General features: G+C 44.4%; 2 protein-coding genes across 2 annotated transcripts; one reads left to right on the top strand and one right to left on the bottom strand.

Annotated features, from left to right (window-relative positions):
• Positions 1–429: 429 nt before the first annotated feature.
• LOC132548622 (uncharacterized) lies at positions 430–1,068 on the top strand. Its single transcript, XM_060212495.1, has one exon. The coding sequence runs from the start codon at positions 430–432 to the stop codon at positions 1,066–1,068; it is 639 nt and encodes a 212-aa protein (XP_060068478.1).
• A 5,177-nt stretch (positions 1,069–6,245) lies between these two features.
• On the bottom strand, positions 6,246–13,755 carry LOC132548621 (uncharacterized). The gene is made up of 4 exons (XM_060212494.1): positions 13,300–13,755; positions 11,158–11,358; positions 10,579–10,718; positions 6,246–10,434 (listed from the first exon to the last, which is right to left on the bottom strand). Exons 1-4 carry the CDS (start codon positions 13,753–13,755, stop codon positions 6,246–6,248), a joined length of 4,986 nt encoding a protein of 1,661 aa, XP_060068477.1.
• Between the last annotated feature and the right edge of the window lie 1,976 nt (positions 13,756–15,731).

The following is a 15,731-nucleotide window of genomic DNA, read 5'->3' as shown; positions in this document are numbered from 1 at the left end:
ATGGCGGTGGGAGGACGTTAAGAAATATGAGAAAGTTTAATAAAGAGATCGGCTATTGGGAGGCATACGTCCTTAGGTTTTAGAAAATTATATAATGGGCGTGGCACGTGAGCGAGGTGTGTAAGTAAGTTAGTAAGTAAGTTGTTGTGGTGAAGAGGAACTATAACTGGAAGTTGCACAAGGAAAGTCAGAGAGCGTGGATGTGTTGAGAGAAACATGAGAATAGAGATGAGGAGATCAAGATATTGAAATATCAGTGAGGAGGTCAAGATGAAGGAATGTCAGAGTGCGAGGTGAAGAGATGGGAGAAGGTCAAGATGTAGGAATGTCAGAGGGCGAGGTGAAGGAGATGTGAGGAGGTCAAGATGTAGAAATGTCAGAGTGCGAGGTGAAGGAGATGTGAGAAGGTCAAGATGTAGGAATGTCAGAATGCAAGGTGAAGGAGATGGGAGAAGGTCAAGATGTAGGAATGTCAGAGGGCGAGGTGAAGGAGATGGGAGAAGGTCAAGATGTAGGAATGTCAGAGTGCGAGGTGAAGGAGATGGGAGAAGGTTAAGTCACAGGAAAGTAAGAGGGCGTGGTGAAGGGCATGTGAGAAGGTCAAGATGTAGGAATGTCAGAATGCAAGGCGAAGGAGATGGGAGAAGGTCAAGATGTAGGAATGTCAGAGGGCGAGGTGAAGGAGATGGGAGAAGGTCAAGATGTAGGAATGTCAGAGTGCGAGGTGAAGGAGATGGGAGAAGGTTAAGTCACAGGAAATTAAGAGGGCGTGGTGAAGGGCATGTGAGAAGGTCAAGACACAGGAATGTCAGAGTGCGGGGTGAAGGGGGTGTGAGGAGGTCAAGATGTAGGAATGTCAGAGGGCGAGGTGAAGGAGGTGTGAGGAGGTCAAGATGTAGTAATGTCAGAGTGCGGGGTGAAGGAGGTATACGAAGGTCAAGACACAGGAATATTAGTGAGCAAGGTGAAGGAGGTGTGAGGAGGTTAAGATGTAGGAATGTCAGAATGCAAGGTGAAGGATTGACAGAGGGCACCGTGAAGAGGTTTGAGAAGGTCAAGAATAAGTAAACTTGAGACGCATGAAGTGACATGAAGAGAATGTTAAGGACCAATTGGAATATCAGAAGGAACGAAAACAGAAATATAGAAACGAAAGAGTGGTGATGTCAAAATAGGTTACATTAACTCAAAGTGTGGAAGGTGCGGGATAGATGACTGCGTGTGATAACTCAGAGTGTGGAAGGTGCGGGATAGATGACTGCGTGTGATAACTCAGAGTGTGGAAGGTGCGGGATAGATGACTGCGTGTGATAACTCAGAGTGTGGAAGGTGCGGGATAGATGACTGCGTGTGATAACTCAGAGTGTGGAAGGTGCGGGATAGATGACTGCGTGTGATAACTCAGTGTGTGGAAGGTGCGGGATAGATGACTGCGTGTGATGTCAGAGTGTGGAAGGTGCTCAGTGTGTGTGTGTGGAAGGTGCGGGATAGATGACTGCGTGTGATAACTCAGTGTGTGGAAGGTGCGGGATAGATGACTGCGTGTGATAACTCAGTGTGTGGAAGGTGCGGGATAGATGACTGCGTGTGATAACTCAGTGTGTGGAAGGTGCGGGATAGATGACTGCGTGTGATAACTCAGTGTGTGGAAGGTGCGGGATAGATGACTGCGTGTGATAACTCAGTGTACGAAGATAGATAACTCATGCTGTTACTTTCATACGGTGGTACCAACGTATACGTACATTCATTACGAACCGTCGTAACAAGGCTGGAGTAAGAGTTATAATAAAGTAAACAGAGATGATTTGCCGAGCGCTTGGGATAATTAGTATAATAGATAATACGTTTGTCCTAAATGTACCACCGTAAAAATCACTGAGGAAAGTTAGCAAAATGTGTAAGATTCCTTATACATATCTAAATATCTGTAAACTGACCTCTCATAGAACATACATAACTCAGCCTTATAACATGTAACAATGGACTCAAATTAGTACAAGTAAGCTGACATAAACTTCCTGTATAATATTTGTCCCTATTGCATTGTCAAATAGAGATGACACATTCAAACCTAAAAATCAAAATAAACTTTTCATTGGTACAGCATTAGTAATCACATACAATCATTACCGCTAAAACTGGACACCAACCGTAATAACCTCTACACATAACCTGGTAACCAACCTTGGTAACCAACCGTAATAACCTCTACACATAACCTGGTAACCAACCTTGGTAACCAACCGTAATAACCTCTACACATCACCTGGTAACCAACCGTAATAACCTCTACACATCACCAGGTAACCAACCGTTGTAACCTCTACACATCACCTGGTAACCAACCGTTATAACCTCTACACATCACCTGGTAACCAACCGTAATAACCTCTACACATCACCTGGTAACCAACCATTATAACCTCTCCTCATTACATGGTAACCAACCGTAATATCCTCTACACATCACCTGGTAACCAACCGTTAAAACTTCTACACATCACCTGGTAACCAACCATAATAACCTCTACATATCACCAGGTAACCAACCGTAATTACCTCTACAAATCACCTGGTATCCAACCGTTATAACCTCTCCTCATTACCTGGTAACTAACCGTAATAACCTCTACACATCACCTGGTAATCAACAGTAATACCCTCTACACATCACCTGGTAACCAACCATTATAACCTCTCCTCATTACCTGGTAACCAACCGTAATAACCTCTACACATCACCTGGTAACCAACCATAATAACCTCTACATATCACCAGGTAACCACCCGTAATAACCTCTACACATCACCAGGTAACCAACCGTTGTAACCTCTACACATCACCTGGTAACCAACCGTTATAACCTCTACACATCACCTGGTAACCCACCGTTATAACCTCTGCACATCACCTGGTAACCAACCGTAATAATCTCTACACATCACCAGGTAGCCAACCGTTATAACCTCATAACCACTACACATCACCAGGTAACCAACCGTAATAACCTTTACACATCACCTGGTAACCAACCGTAATAACCTCTACATCACCAGGTAGCCAACCGTTATAACCTCTACACATCACCTAGTAACCAACCGTAATAACCTCTACACATCACCTGGTAACCAATCGTTATAACCTCTACACATAACCTGGTAACCAACCGTTATAACCTCTACACATCACCTGGTAACCAACCGTAATATCCTCTACACATCACCTGGTAACCAACCGTAATAACCTCTACACATCACCTGGTAACCAATCGTTATAACCTCTACACATAACCTGGTAACCAACCGTTATAACCTCTACACATCACCTGGTAACCAACCGTAATATCCTCTACACATCACCAGGTAGCGAACCGTTATAACCTCTACACATCACCTTGTAACCAACCGTAAAAGCCTCTACACATCATTTGGTCACCGTTGAATTACCACTACACATCACCTGGTCTCCTGTAATTACCGCTACTCAGCACCTACTTACCTGTAGTTACCAATACGCGTAACCTTGTCACCATTTAGTTACCGCTATACCTCACGTGGTCACATGTAATTTACCGTTACGGTATTACCCACACCATCGTAATTACCAGAATCCGTCACCAGGTCAAGTGTAATTACCGTTACATCATCACCTACATCAACGTAATTACCAGTATCCGTCACCTAGTCACGTGTAATTACCGTTACAGTATCACCAACACCATCGTAATTACCAGTATCCGTCACCTGGACACATGTAATTACCGTTACGGTATCACCCACACCATCGTAATTACCAGAATCCGTCACCAGGTCAAGTGTAATTACCGTTACATCATCACCTACATCAACGTAATTACCAGTATCCGTCACCTAGTCACGTGTAATTACCGTTACAGTATCACCAACACCATCGTAATTACCAGTATCCGTCACCTGGACACATGTAATTACCGTTACGGTATCACCCACACCATCGTAATTACCAGTATCCGTCACCAGGTCAAGTGTAATTACCGTTACATCATCACCTACATCAACGTAATTACCAGTATCCGTCACCTAGTCACGTGTAATTACCGTTACAGTATCACCAACACCATCGTAATTACCAGTATCCGTCACCTGGACACATGTAATTACCGTTACGGTATCACCCACACCATCGTAATTACCAGTATCCGTCACCAGGTCAAGTGTAATTACCGTTACATCATCACCTACATCAACGTAATTACCAGTATCCGTCACCTAGTCACGTGTAATTACCGTTACAGTATCACCAACACCATCGTAATTACCAGTATCCGTCACCTGGACACATGTAATTACCGTTACGGTATCACCCACACCATCGTAATTACCAGTATCCGTCACCAGGTCAAGTGTAATTACCGTTACATCATCACCTACATCAACGTAATTACCAGTATCCGTCACCTAGTCACGTGTAATTACCGTTACAGTATCACCAACACCATCGTAATTACCAGTATCCGTCACCTGGACTCATGTAATTACCGTTACGGTATCACCAACACCACCGTAATTACCAGTATCCGTCACCAGGTCAAGTGTAATTACCACATGTAATTACTGTTACAGTATCACCCACACCACCGTAATTGCCAGTATCCATCACCTTGTCACATGTAATTACCGTTACAGTATCACCAACACCACCGTCATTACCAGTATCCGTCACCTAGTCACGTGTAACAACCGTTATAATATCACCCACACCATCGTAATTACCAGTATCCGTCACCTGGTCAAGTGTAATTACCGTTACATCTGTAACGTGGGACGGGCCTCTGTGCAGTATATCAGGAAATCAACACAAGAATGCAACAAATGAACATATACACAAATTTATTAACATAGAAAACATGAAAACTACAGACACCCAGTCACACTCACAATCACTCTCCATTCATACACTTTAACAGTAAAGATGGCTACAGTCTCTTCACAGACAAGGTACAAGGTGGTCTCACAATCAACATCTCCAATGTGTCGAATAGTGCACACGGAGGGTGCACGCAAAACAGCTTCCGTGGACTGACAAAGTCCGAGTTGTAAAGGAACGACTCGCTCAGTTCCCAACACCAAGACGAATTGCTGACAAAGCAACCGTATCCTGAAACTCCCTCACTGATAGGGCGGTGACTAGCTTACATATTACAGCCGAGTCGCTACATGACAGCCTGTCCCTGGAGACAATCCTTCTTTGCAGTTGACCTAGACCCTGAGTGACTGAAATGTAACGTTGGTCGGTCCCGTTACTGCACGGCGAAGACCTGGCGCTCCAGCGGTGCTGACCTTCTGTAGGCTCTATGGTGATTTACCCATCATGTGAAGCTTAAAACAAAAACAAAAGACCACTAAACGTTCATCCTTCCACCCATGACTACAATTACATATAACTCACAAAGTTTCTTACAACTAACCAGTAAATTAACATTATTTATAATCAATACTCTATTATTTGTTTGTGTAATACAATGGGAATACACGACTACATTTTACAATTCTACGGTGCGTGATAAAATACACAATATCAAAATTCAACAAAACAACCATATCGTTACGCGAAACATACACGACGCTAACGGCCTTCTATAGAATTTATACCGTGACGCTCTCACAACGGTTCATGCGCACACGACTTCCACTCACGGCTTCCATACTTTTTTTAACACGAACGTAACCACATTTCTACGTGTACTTTACGGTTTTACAACGACTAAATAACTGACAAAATAGCCACTCTAGATGTACAATAACAATTTTCAAATGTATCCAGCCTAATTCAACGTTAAATCCTAGAAAATAAACATGCATCGTAAACACTGAAAGCTACGCATGAACGAACACGCACCGACAATAGATAGCTTGACCTATAAGAAGGACATCGTAAATATGGCAATAAACAACCACATAAAACAGCATATTACGAAAGAAAGACAGAATACTTACCCCAGTCAGATGTCTGGGCTTCATTTCCACGACTAAACAAAGTCACTCACGCCATAAAATCGGCAAACAGGTGACGAAAACAGAACAAAGGCGTGCTGGTCACCTGGACAGTCAATGTCCACTGTTCCGCTCACACTCGCATACCCGCTCACGTGACCAACTCAATAACAATGCACAGGTAAACATACAGGTGTGCGTGACATCATCCCCCTTTTTCTTAGGAAGTGGTTACCACTTTCTGCCCAAATCACGAACAATGTATGTTCCTAGATCCTGCTGAGGAAATCTGCTCCAACGTTGTCTTGGCCCTTTATGGCTCGTATTCTGAGTCTGTATGGCTGCAGAAGAAGTGCCCAACGCATCAGTCTGGCATTTGCGGTCTTGGACCGGTGCAAATAAGTGAGAGGCTGATGATCTGTCTCAAGTACGAATTCCTTTCCGTAGATGTAGGGCTCAAATTTCTGTACCGCCCACACTATTGCTAAGCATTCTTTCTCAACAATTGCGTAATTCTTCTCCCTGGGTAAAAGCTTCCTGCTTGCATAAGCCACTGGCATCGTTTGACCGTTTTCCTCTTGAAGCAGAACAGCTCCCAAAGCTGTATCTGACGCATCAGTGCGTAGAATAAACTCTTGCTCGAGGTCGGGTAACTTCAAAACTGGTTTCGTTGTAAGCAACCTTTTGAGGGTTGTATATGCCTTCTCGTGACTCATATCCCATAAGACTTTGGTAGGATTGCCTTTCTTTGTCAAGTCCGTCAATGGAACGGCAATAGCAGCAAAGTTAGGGATGAAGCGCCTGTAAAAACCTGCCAGTCCCAAGAACGAACGAACCTGTTTTTTCGTTGTTGGCCTCGGTGCGTTATCTATGGCAGAAATCTTTGACTCCTCAAGACGCAGTCTTCCGTCTCCAACAATGTGACCCAAGCAAGGTAGACTGCCAAAACCAATAGAACATTTACTTGGTCTTGCAGTAAGTCCTGCCCTGCGTAGACGTCTGAAAAGCTCCCGCAACACCTCCAAATGTTCCTCCCACGTACTAGTATAGATGAGGATATCATCGATGAAGTTATCAACATGTTCCATTCCATGCAACAACTTTCTCATCAAACGGCTGAACGTTGCCGGGGCGTTCATCAACCCGAAAGGCATTACCTTGAACTGGAAAAGTCCCTGGGGAGTCGAGAATGCCGTCATCTGTTTCGCTTCCAAAGATAGGGGAACTTGCCAATAGCCTTTGCTAAGATCTAGCTTAGAGAAAAATTTAGCTCCAGCGACTCTTGTGAAGATGTCTTCGGTGTTTGGCATAGGCTCTGCGTCGAATATGGTGACTCGATTCAATCTTCGAAAATCAATACAAAAACGGTTTGTCCCATCCTTTTTCTTGATCAGCACGACAGGTGCAGAGTATGGTGATGTAGACGGCTCAATGACGCCCATTTCAAGCATCTTCTTCACCTCTTCTCCGATGACTTCCTTGGTGTTGTACGGTAACTGATATGGCTTGACATGCACAGGATCCTTGGTGGATGTATGTATTACATGTTCCGCTAAGTTTGTCCTTCCCGGAAGATCCGTAAGAACGTCCTGAAAATCAGTCATCAGCTTCTTGACTTCAGCCGTACGTACTTCAGTCAAATCAGACGAAATTTCAACGTGTTCTATGTTCTCCGTTCTGTTGTCAATTGGAACCGTTTCGAGTTCGCACGGAAACTCCATTTCATCATCAACATCCTCCTCTGACACAACCGTATTCATCACACAGGACAAAACTCCGCCTATCTCCTCCGTAATGATGCTGAGGGGCTCCAAGTACTTCTTCAATAGGTTTATGTGGAAAGTCTTCTCTTTTCCCTGCTGGTTGATTCGATAATCGAACTGTCCCACTTTCTCCAAGACTTCGAACGGCCCTTTCCATTGCATGAGGAGCTTGTTAGCCTTAGTTGGTAGAAGGACCAGCACTTTATCTCCGGGTTTCAATTCTCTAGCCTTAGCTCTTCTATTGAAATGTTTTCTCTGCATTACCTTGGCTTCTTTCAGGTGCTCCAAGGCGATCTGACATGTATCTTCCATCCTCTCCTTCAAATCAATGACGTACTGATATGTGGTCTTAATGTCGTCGTCTGGCATCTCCTTTGTCAGTAGCTCTTTAAGAATCATCATGGGGCCTCGCACAGCTCTCCCATACAACATTTCGAATGGCGAAAACCCTAGACTTTCTTGCGGTACTTCTCTGTATGCAAAAAGGAGAGCGTTGAGATATCGATCCCAATCCTTAGGTCTTTCTGTGCTCATCCTCCTCAACATCCGTTTTAAGGTTCCATTGAACCTCTCTACGAGGCCATTACACTGAGGATGGTACGGCGTTGTTGTGAGTTGACGGATTGATAGTAACCGACTGACTTCCTTCATCAAATTGGAGGTGAATTGAGCTCCTTGGTCTGTCAACATTTCGGTAGGTACTCCAACACGACTAAATACCTCCACTAGTGCCTCGGCAACTCTCTCAGTCTCTATGCCTTTTAATGCGACCGCCTCCGGATACCTGGTGGCGTAGTCAACAATAGTCAAAATATACTTGTTTCCTCGATCAGTGGCTGGCTCAAGAGGTCCCACAAGGTCGACTGCTATCCTTTTAAATGGGGTGTCTATTAACGGCATGCTTCCCAATGGTGCCTTTGGTACTCGCCCTTTTGGAAAAGTGCGCTGACACACGTCACAAGAGCGACAGAAACGAGTCAAATCTCCCTGGATTCCCGGCCAGAAGAACTCGGAGAGTACTCGGCTCGTCGTACGCTTTGCTGCTAAATGCCCGGACATAATCGACTCATGTGCAAGTCTCATGACGGTGTGACGGTACTTCTCTGGCAGTATTAGCTGTCTGAAGACCCTTCCATTCGCCACCTTAGGGCTTTGAAACTCCCGATAAAGCAGATCTTTATGGTAGAACACAGTTGACCTTCCGCCATCATCTCGAATGTAAGGTTCTGCCTTCGAAGCCAGTTTTCTGAATTTCTCCAAGGTCACATCTTTCTGTTGTTCCTCCTTAAGTTCCTGAACACTACCAATGTCTTCAATACTCTCTGGTACATGAAGAGCTCTATACGCCCACCGCTTCTTCTTCACCTGTGCCCTCGTCTCAACAGCTTGCACGGCCCCTACCATCTTCCAGTTCTCATCCGGCTGACCAACAGGGCGTGCTTCCTTTACGTTTCCAACAATCAGGTCATAAATGGGTGAGTCCAAAACAAATGCTTCCGTGTGTCCTTTGAAGTAGGGTGTGTCCACTTCAAGATTTACCAGGGGACATTTGATGAGCGTTCCATCTGCCAAGTAATAAGACTTTGTCCTCCCAGTGATCCGCTGAGGTTCCACGAGACTCCTCTTGACTCCTATTCCATCACATCCAGAATCTCTCAGAACAGTGGCAAGCTTTCCTTCTACACGCCCAAATACCACCGGCATGGCATCTGTACCTGATAACTTCAAATTACAAGGGGCACTCAAAGTCTTCGTGGTGCTTCCGTTCTGTTCTAACTCTTCGGTGTCTTTGGATTTCACCGTGCCCTGAGGTATCCTCTTTCTGTCAAAATGACTTCCTTGCGCCCGGGATATAGAGGCAACTCTATTCTCACCAGCTTTCTTCTTACGGCAATCTCTCTCTATATGACCCATCTTCTTACAGAAGAAACACTCTTTATCTCTGTAACTACCAGATGGTTTCTTCACCGATGGAGTTTCAGAAGAAGAGTTTCCAGATGCTGAGACAGATGATGTCTTGTTTCCTCCCCCTTTCTGTCCATGACCTTTGAAAGACACCAAGTTGGCTCGAGTTCCTCGTGCTGCGACAAACTGATCGGCAAGTCTAGCCATCTCGTCAATTGATGTCGGAACTCTCTCCTTCAGGAATAACGACAGGTCCTGATTACAGCAATGGAGAAGTTGGTCCCGAAGAATCAAATCCTTGAGCCCGTTGAATGACTTTTCAGTCTTTGTTAACTCTATCCATCTCTCCAGATAATTATGAAGTCGGATGGCAAACTGTGTAAATGTTTCACCTCCTTCCGGTCTTGAAGTCCTAAAACTTTTCCGAAACCCCTCATCCGTCATTTCAAACCTTTTTAGGAGTGCCGTCTTGAGTTCATCAAAGTCCAGCGACTGCTGAACTGGTAATCGTGAAAATACATCTAATGCCTTTCCTTTCAACAATGCGCTCAAGTTCGCTCCCCAGTCTTCTCTCTTCCATTGTTGCGCTGAAGCATATCTTTCAAATCGCTGTATGTAAGCGTCCATGTTGTCTTTGCTTTCATCAAAAGCTGGTAACTTAGGACCTCTATGCACAGGCAAATCTCTAGGAGTAGAAAAGGACGACTCTTCTAGAGTACCCATTCCAGCTTGAAAGAGTTCCATCTTGCGTTCATGCTCCCTTCGTGCTCTCTCTTCAGCTCTAGCCTCTCTTTCTGCTTCTATTCTAGCCTCTTCCGCGATCAGCTTCAACTTGTTGTCTACTTCACGCCTCGCTCTGGCTTCTCTCTCTGCTTCTATCTTGGCTTGCTCAGCGAGCATAGCTGTCTTCTCTTCTTCCATCTTCAAAGCAAACTCGGCCTCTCTCCTCGCTTGGCGATCCTGTCTCTCCTGCTCACGTTCCTCTCTTTCTTTCGCCTGCTCCTCTCGTATAAACTCCTGCAACTTGGTACCTTCATACCCCAAATCCTTTCCCGTTGCGATGAGTTCACGGAGCTGAGACATGATGGCAAATAATATTACTTTGAAATAGAAAATAACAAGAATAAACTGTAAAATACAACTCTTAACTAAGCAAAATTACAACCACTATCCTTGTTTGTTCTTGACATGCAAATGACGTCCGTCCGGATTAGCAACCTACTTACCTTCAAGGCTCTCTCACAGCTACCGGATCCATGGTAAAACGAAAATACAGCAAAGACGGAGAAGAAGCAACGCGAGAAATGTCAAGCAATCTATCCTAAACTATCTCCTGTGTTTCTTTCCAGAACACTTAACGTCGGTCATCCCACCGCTGCCACCAATTTTGTAACGTGGGACGGGCCTCTGTGCAGTATATCAGGAAATCAACACAAGAATGCAACAAATGAACATATACACAAATTTATTAACATAGAAAACATGAAAACTACAGACACCCAGTCACACTCACAATCACTCTCCATTCATACACTTTAACAGTAAAGATGGCTACAGTCTCTTCACAGACAAGGTACAAGGTGGTCTCACAATCAACATCTCCAATGTGTCGAATAGTGCACACGGAGGGTGCACGCAAAACAGCTTCCGTGGACTGACAAAGTCCGAGTTGTAAAGGAACGACTCGCTCAGTTCCCAACACCAAGACGAATTGCTGACAAAGCAACCGTATCCTGAAACTCCCTCACTGATAGGGCGGTGACTAGCTTATATATTACAGCCGAGTCGCTACATGACAGCCTGTCCCTGGAGACAATCCTTCTTTGCAGTTGACCTAGATCCTGAGTGACTGAAATGTAACGTTGGTCGGTCCCGTTACTGCACGGCGAAGACCTGGCGCTCCAGCGGTGCTGACCTTCTGTAGGCTCTATGGTGATTTACCCATCATGTGAAGCTTAAAACAAAAACAAAAGACCACTAAACGTTCATCCTTCCACCCATGACTACAATTACATATAACTCACAAAGTTTCTTACAACTAACCAGTAAATTAACATTATTTATAATCAATACTCTATTATTTGTTTGTGTAATACAATGGGAATACACGACTACATTTTACAATTCTACGGTGCGTGATAAAATACACAATATCAAAATTCAACAAAACAACCATATCGTTACGCGAAACATACACGACGCTAACGGCCTTCTATAGAATTTATACCGTGACGCTCTCACAACGGTTCATGCGCACACGACTTCCACTCACGGCTTCCATACTTTTTTTAACACGAACGTAACCACATTTCTACGTGTACTTTACGGTTTTACAACGACTAAATAACTGACAAAATAGCCACTCTAGATGTACAATAACAATTTTCAAATGTATCCAGCCTAATTCAACGTTAAATCCTAGAAAATAAACATGCATCGTAAACACTGAAAGCTACGCATGAACGAACACGCACCGACAATAGATAGCTTGACCTATAAGAAGGACATCGTAAATATGGCAATAAACAACCACATAAAACAGCATATTACGAAAGAAAGACAGAATACTTACCCCAGTCAGATGTCTGGGCTTCATTTCCACGACTAAACAAAGTCACTCACGCCATAAAATCGGCAAACAGGTGACGAAAACAGAACAAAGGCGTGCTGGTCACCTGGACAGTCAATGTCCACTGTTCCGCTCACACTCGCATACCCGCTCACGTGACCAACTCAATAACAATGCACAGGTAAACATACAGGTGTGCGTGACAACATCATCACCTACACCAACGTAATTACCAGTATCCGTCACCTAGTCACGTGTAACAACCGTTACAGTATCACCCACACCATCGTAATTACCAGTATCCGTCACCAGGTCAAGTGTAATTACCACATGTTATTACCGTCACAGTATCACCCACACCACCGTAATTACCAGTATCCGTCACCTGGTCAAGTGTAATTATCGTTACAGCATCACCCACACCACCGTGATTACCAGTATCTGTCACCTGGACACATGTAATTACCGTTACAGTATCACCCACACCACCATGATTACCAGCATCCGTCACCAGGTCAAGTGTAATTACCACATGTAATTACCGTCACAGTATCACCCACACCACCGTAATTACCAGTATCCATCACTTTGTCACATGTAAATACCGTTACAGTATCACCTTCACCACCGTGATTACCAGTATCCGTCACCTAGTCACTTGTAATTACTGTTACAGTATTACCAGTATCCGCCGTAATTACCAGTATCCGTCACCTGGACACATGTAATTACCGTTACGGTATCTCCCATACCATCGTAATTACCAGCATCCGTCACCAGGTCAAGTGTAATTACCACATGTAATTACCGTTACAGTATCACCCACACCACCGTAATTGCCAGTATCCATCACCATGTCACATGTAATTACCGTTACAGTATCACCAACACCACCGTCATTACCAGTATCCGTCGCCTAGTCACGTGTAACAACCGTTACAGTATCACCTTCACCACTGTAATTACCAGTATCCGTCACCAGGTCAAGTGTAATTACCACATGTAATTACCGTTACAGTATCACCCACACCACCGTGATTACCAGTATCCGTCACCAGGTCAAGTGTAATTGCCACATGTAATTACCGTCACAGTATCACCCACACCACCGTAATTACCAGTATACGTCACCTGGTCAAGTGTAATCATCGTTACAGTATCACCCACACCACCGTGATTACCAGTATCCGTCACCTGGACACATGTAATTACCGTTACAGTATCACCCATACCACCGTAATTACCAGTATCCATCACTTTGTCACATGTAAATACCATTACAGTATCACCTTCACCACCGTGATTACCAGTATCCGTCACCTGGTCAAGTGTAATTACCGTTACAGTATCACCCACACCACCGTCATTACCAGTATCCATCATCTGGTCACTTACCGTAATCATCGCTACACGATCATGTTGCCTACCGTTATTACTGAAGCAAGTCAACCCCTTGTGTCCACCATCCTTCCAGATACTGACAAGCTTATTCGATAAAAAGTATTCGCTTTGAACAAACTGTGACGCTTTCATGATCTCCATATCGGTTAACTTATGTGAAGAACGTTTCTCGTTGTTGTTTGTGTCTTTTTTAAAACAAGCATTTGTCGTTTCATTATTACGGAAGTAGATGTTGACACGTCATTAACAATAGTGTGTTGGCGGACAAGTAGTTTTCTATGTCGCCTTATTAGTCTATAAGAGGAAAATCCGGAAAGATAAAAATACATTCTAGACTTAATTAACTGGTTGTTTGATCCCATAACATCCTACATAAGACCGGGGGAGGCGGTATTAAGGTTTCGTGTTAGAGGACGGGTTCGAGTTATAACACAGAGGGTCATATATCTGGTACTTCGCGGTGTAGGTAACGAGGATATGAAATCGGACGGACGGAATGATTGCCTGAATAGGATAGGTCCGTACATGATTTGTGTGATAATTATATTTTTGACTGTACAGCATTGTATAAACAATAGTTATGTTATGTTATTAGCGAACCATGACCATATGATATAATATAGATATGATACCGGTTCATTCTCTCCTCGAGAGGCCACACCCAATCCAGTCCCTAACTCGACCCACCCTCCATGAATCCACGACCATATTACGATAATCACCTCATCTTTTATTTACATCCACTGTCCCCATCGCATTATCCTCATACTCCAACACACTTTGTTCTCATAAGGTTTTATTAACTTTTCATACTCTAATATGATCAGATAACAAGCTATGCCTATGTATGTCATTTCCAAATGAAGAATACAATGCAGACTTTTTGCATTACATTATAGCCATCCATTAGGTAAGGGGAGGCAACTCCCATTTTTTATGGAACAAAAAGTGCATTTCAAATGACTACAGTTGCAATATGTTTAGAATGATTTTATCACAATAATGTGAACCATCACGGCCCATACATACCCTTCCACGGTTTTATCACATACTGGCCCCAACGCGGTCTCATTTTATTTCACACTCCATCCCGGCTGCATTCTCAAAATATTCCATCACATCCCACTCCGAGAGCGCCCTCCCAATGTCCCATCAGATCCCATTCCGAGAGCGCCCTCTCAATGTCCCATCACATACCATTCCGAGAGCGCCCTCTCAATTTTCCATCACATCCCATTCCGAGAGCGCCCTCCCAATGTCCCTTCAGATCCCATTCCGAGAGATCCCTCTCAATGTCCCATCACATACCAATCCGAGAGCGCTCTCTCAATGTCCCATCACATCCCATTGCGAGAGCGCCCTCCCAATGTCCCATCACATCCCACTCCGAGAGAGCCCTCCCAATGTCCCATCACATCCCATTCCGAGAGCGCTCCCCCAATGTCCCATCACATCCCGTCTCCATCACGTTCTTCCTTAGTTCTATTATATCTTCTCCAAGTGATCTATCACATCCCATTCCGAGAGCGCCCTCCCAATGTCCCATCAGATCCCATTCCGAGAGCGCCCTTTCAATGTCCCATCACATACCATTCCGAGAGCGCCCTCTCAATTTTCCATCACATCCCATCCCGAGAGCGCCCTCCCAATGTCCCTTCAGATCCCATTCCGAGAGATCCCTCTCAATGTCCCATCACATACCAATCCGAGAGCGCTCTCTCAATGTCCCATCACATCCCATTGCGAGAGCGCCCTTCCAATGTCCCATCACATCCCATTCCGAGAGCGCCCTCCCAATGTCCCATCACATCCCATTCCGAGAGCGCTCCCCCAATGTCCCATCACATCCCATCTCCATCACGTTCTTCCTTAGTTCTATTATATCTTCTCCAAGTGATCTATCACATCCCATTCCCATCGTCCTTTCCCAATATTCCACCTCAGTCGTCCCCACCGTGCTCACACAACTTTCATACCGTCCTCATCCTATGCTGTATCACATCTTCTCCGAATGTTCTATCACATCCCGTTTACATCGCGCTCTGCAACTGCTCCACCGTGTTCTCGCATTTAGGTGTTCCATCACATCTCTTATTGAAATGTTCCATCACATCTCT

Source organism: Ylistrum balloti, unplaced genomic scaffold (assembly GCF_031769215.1).
Source record: "Ylistrum balloti isolate Yb309-2 unplaced genomic scaffold, AGI_CSIRO_Ybal_v1 Utg370020, whole genome shotgun sequence".
Lineage (NCBI taxonomy): Eukaryota > Metazoa > Mollusca > Bivalvia > Pectinida > Pectinidae > Ylistrum > Ylistrum balloti.
This window is presented reverse-complemented; position numbering and strand designations above follow the sequence as displayed.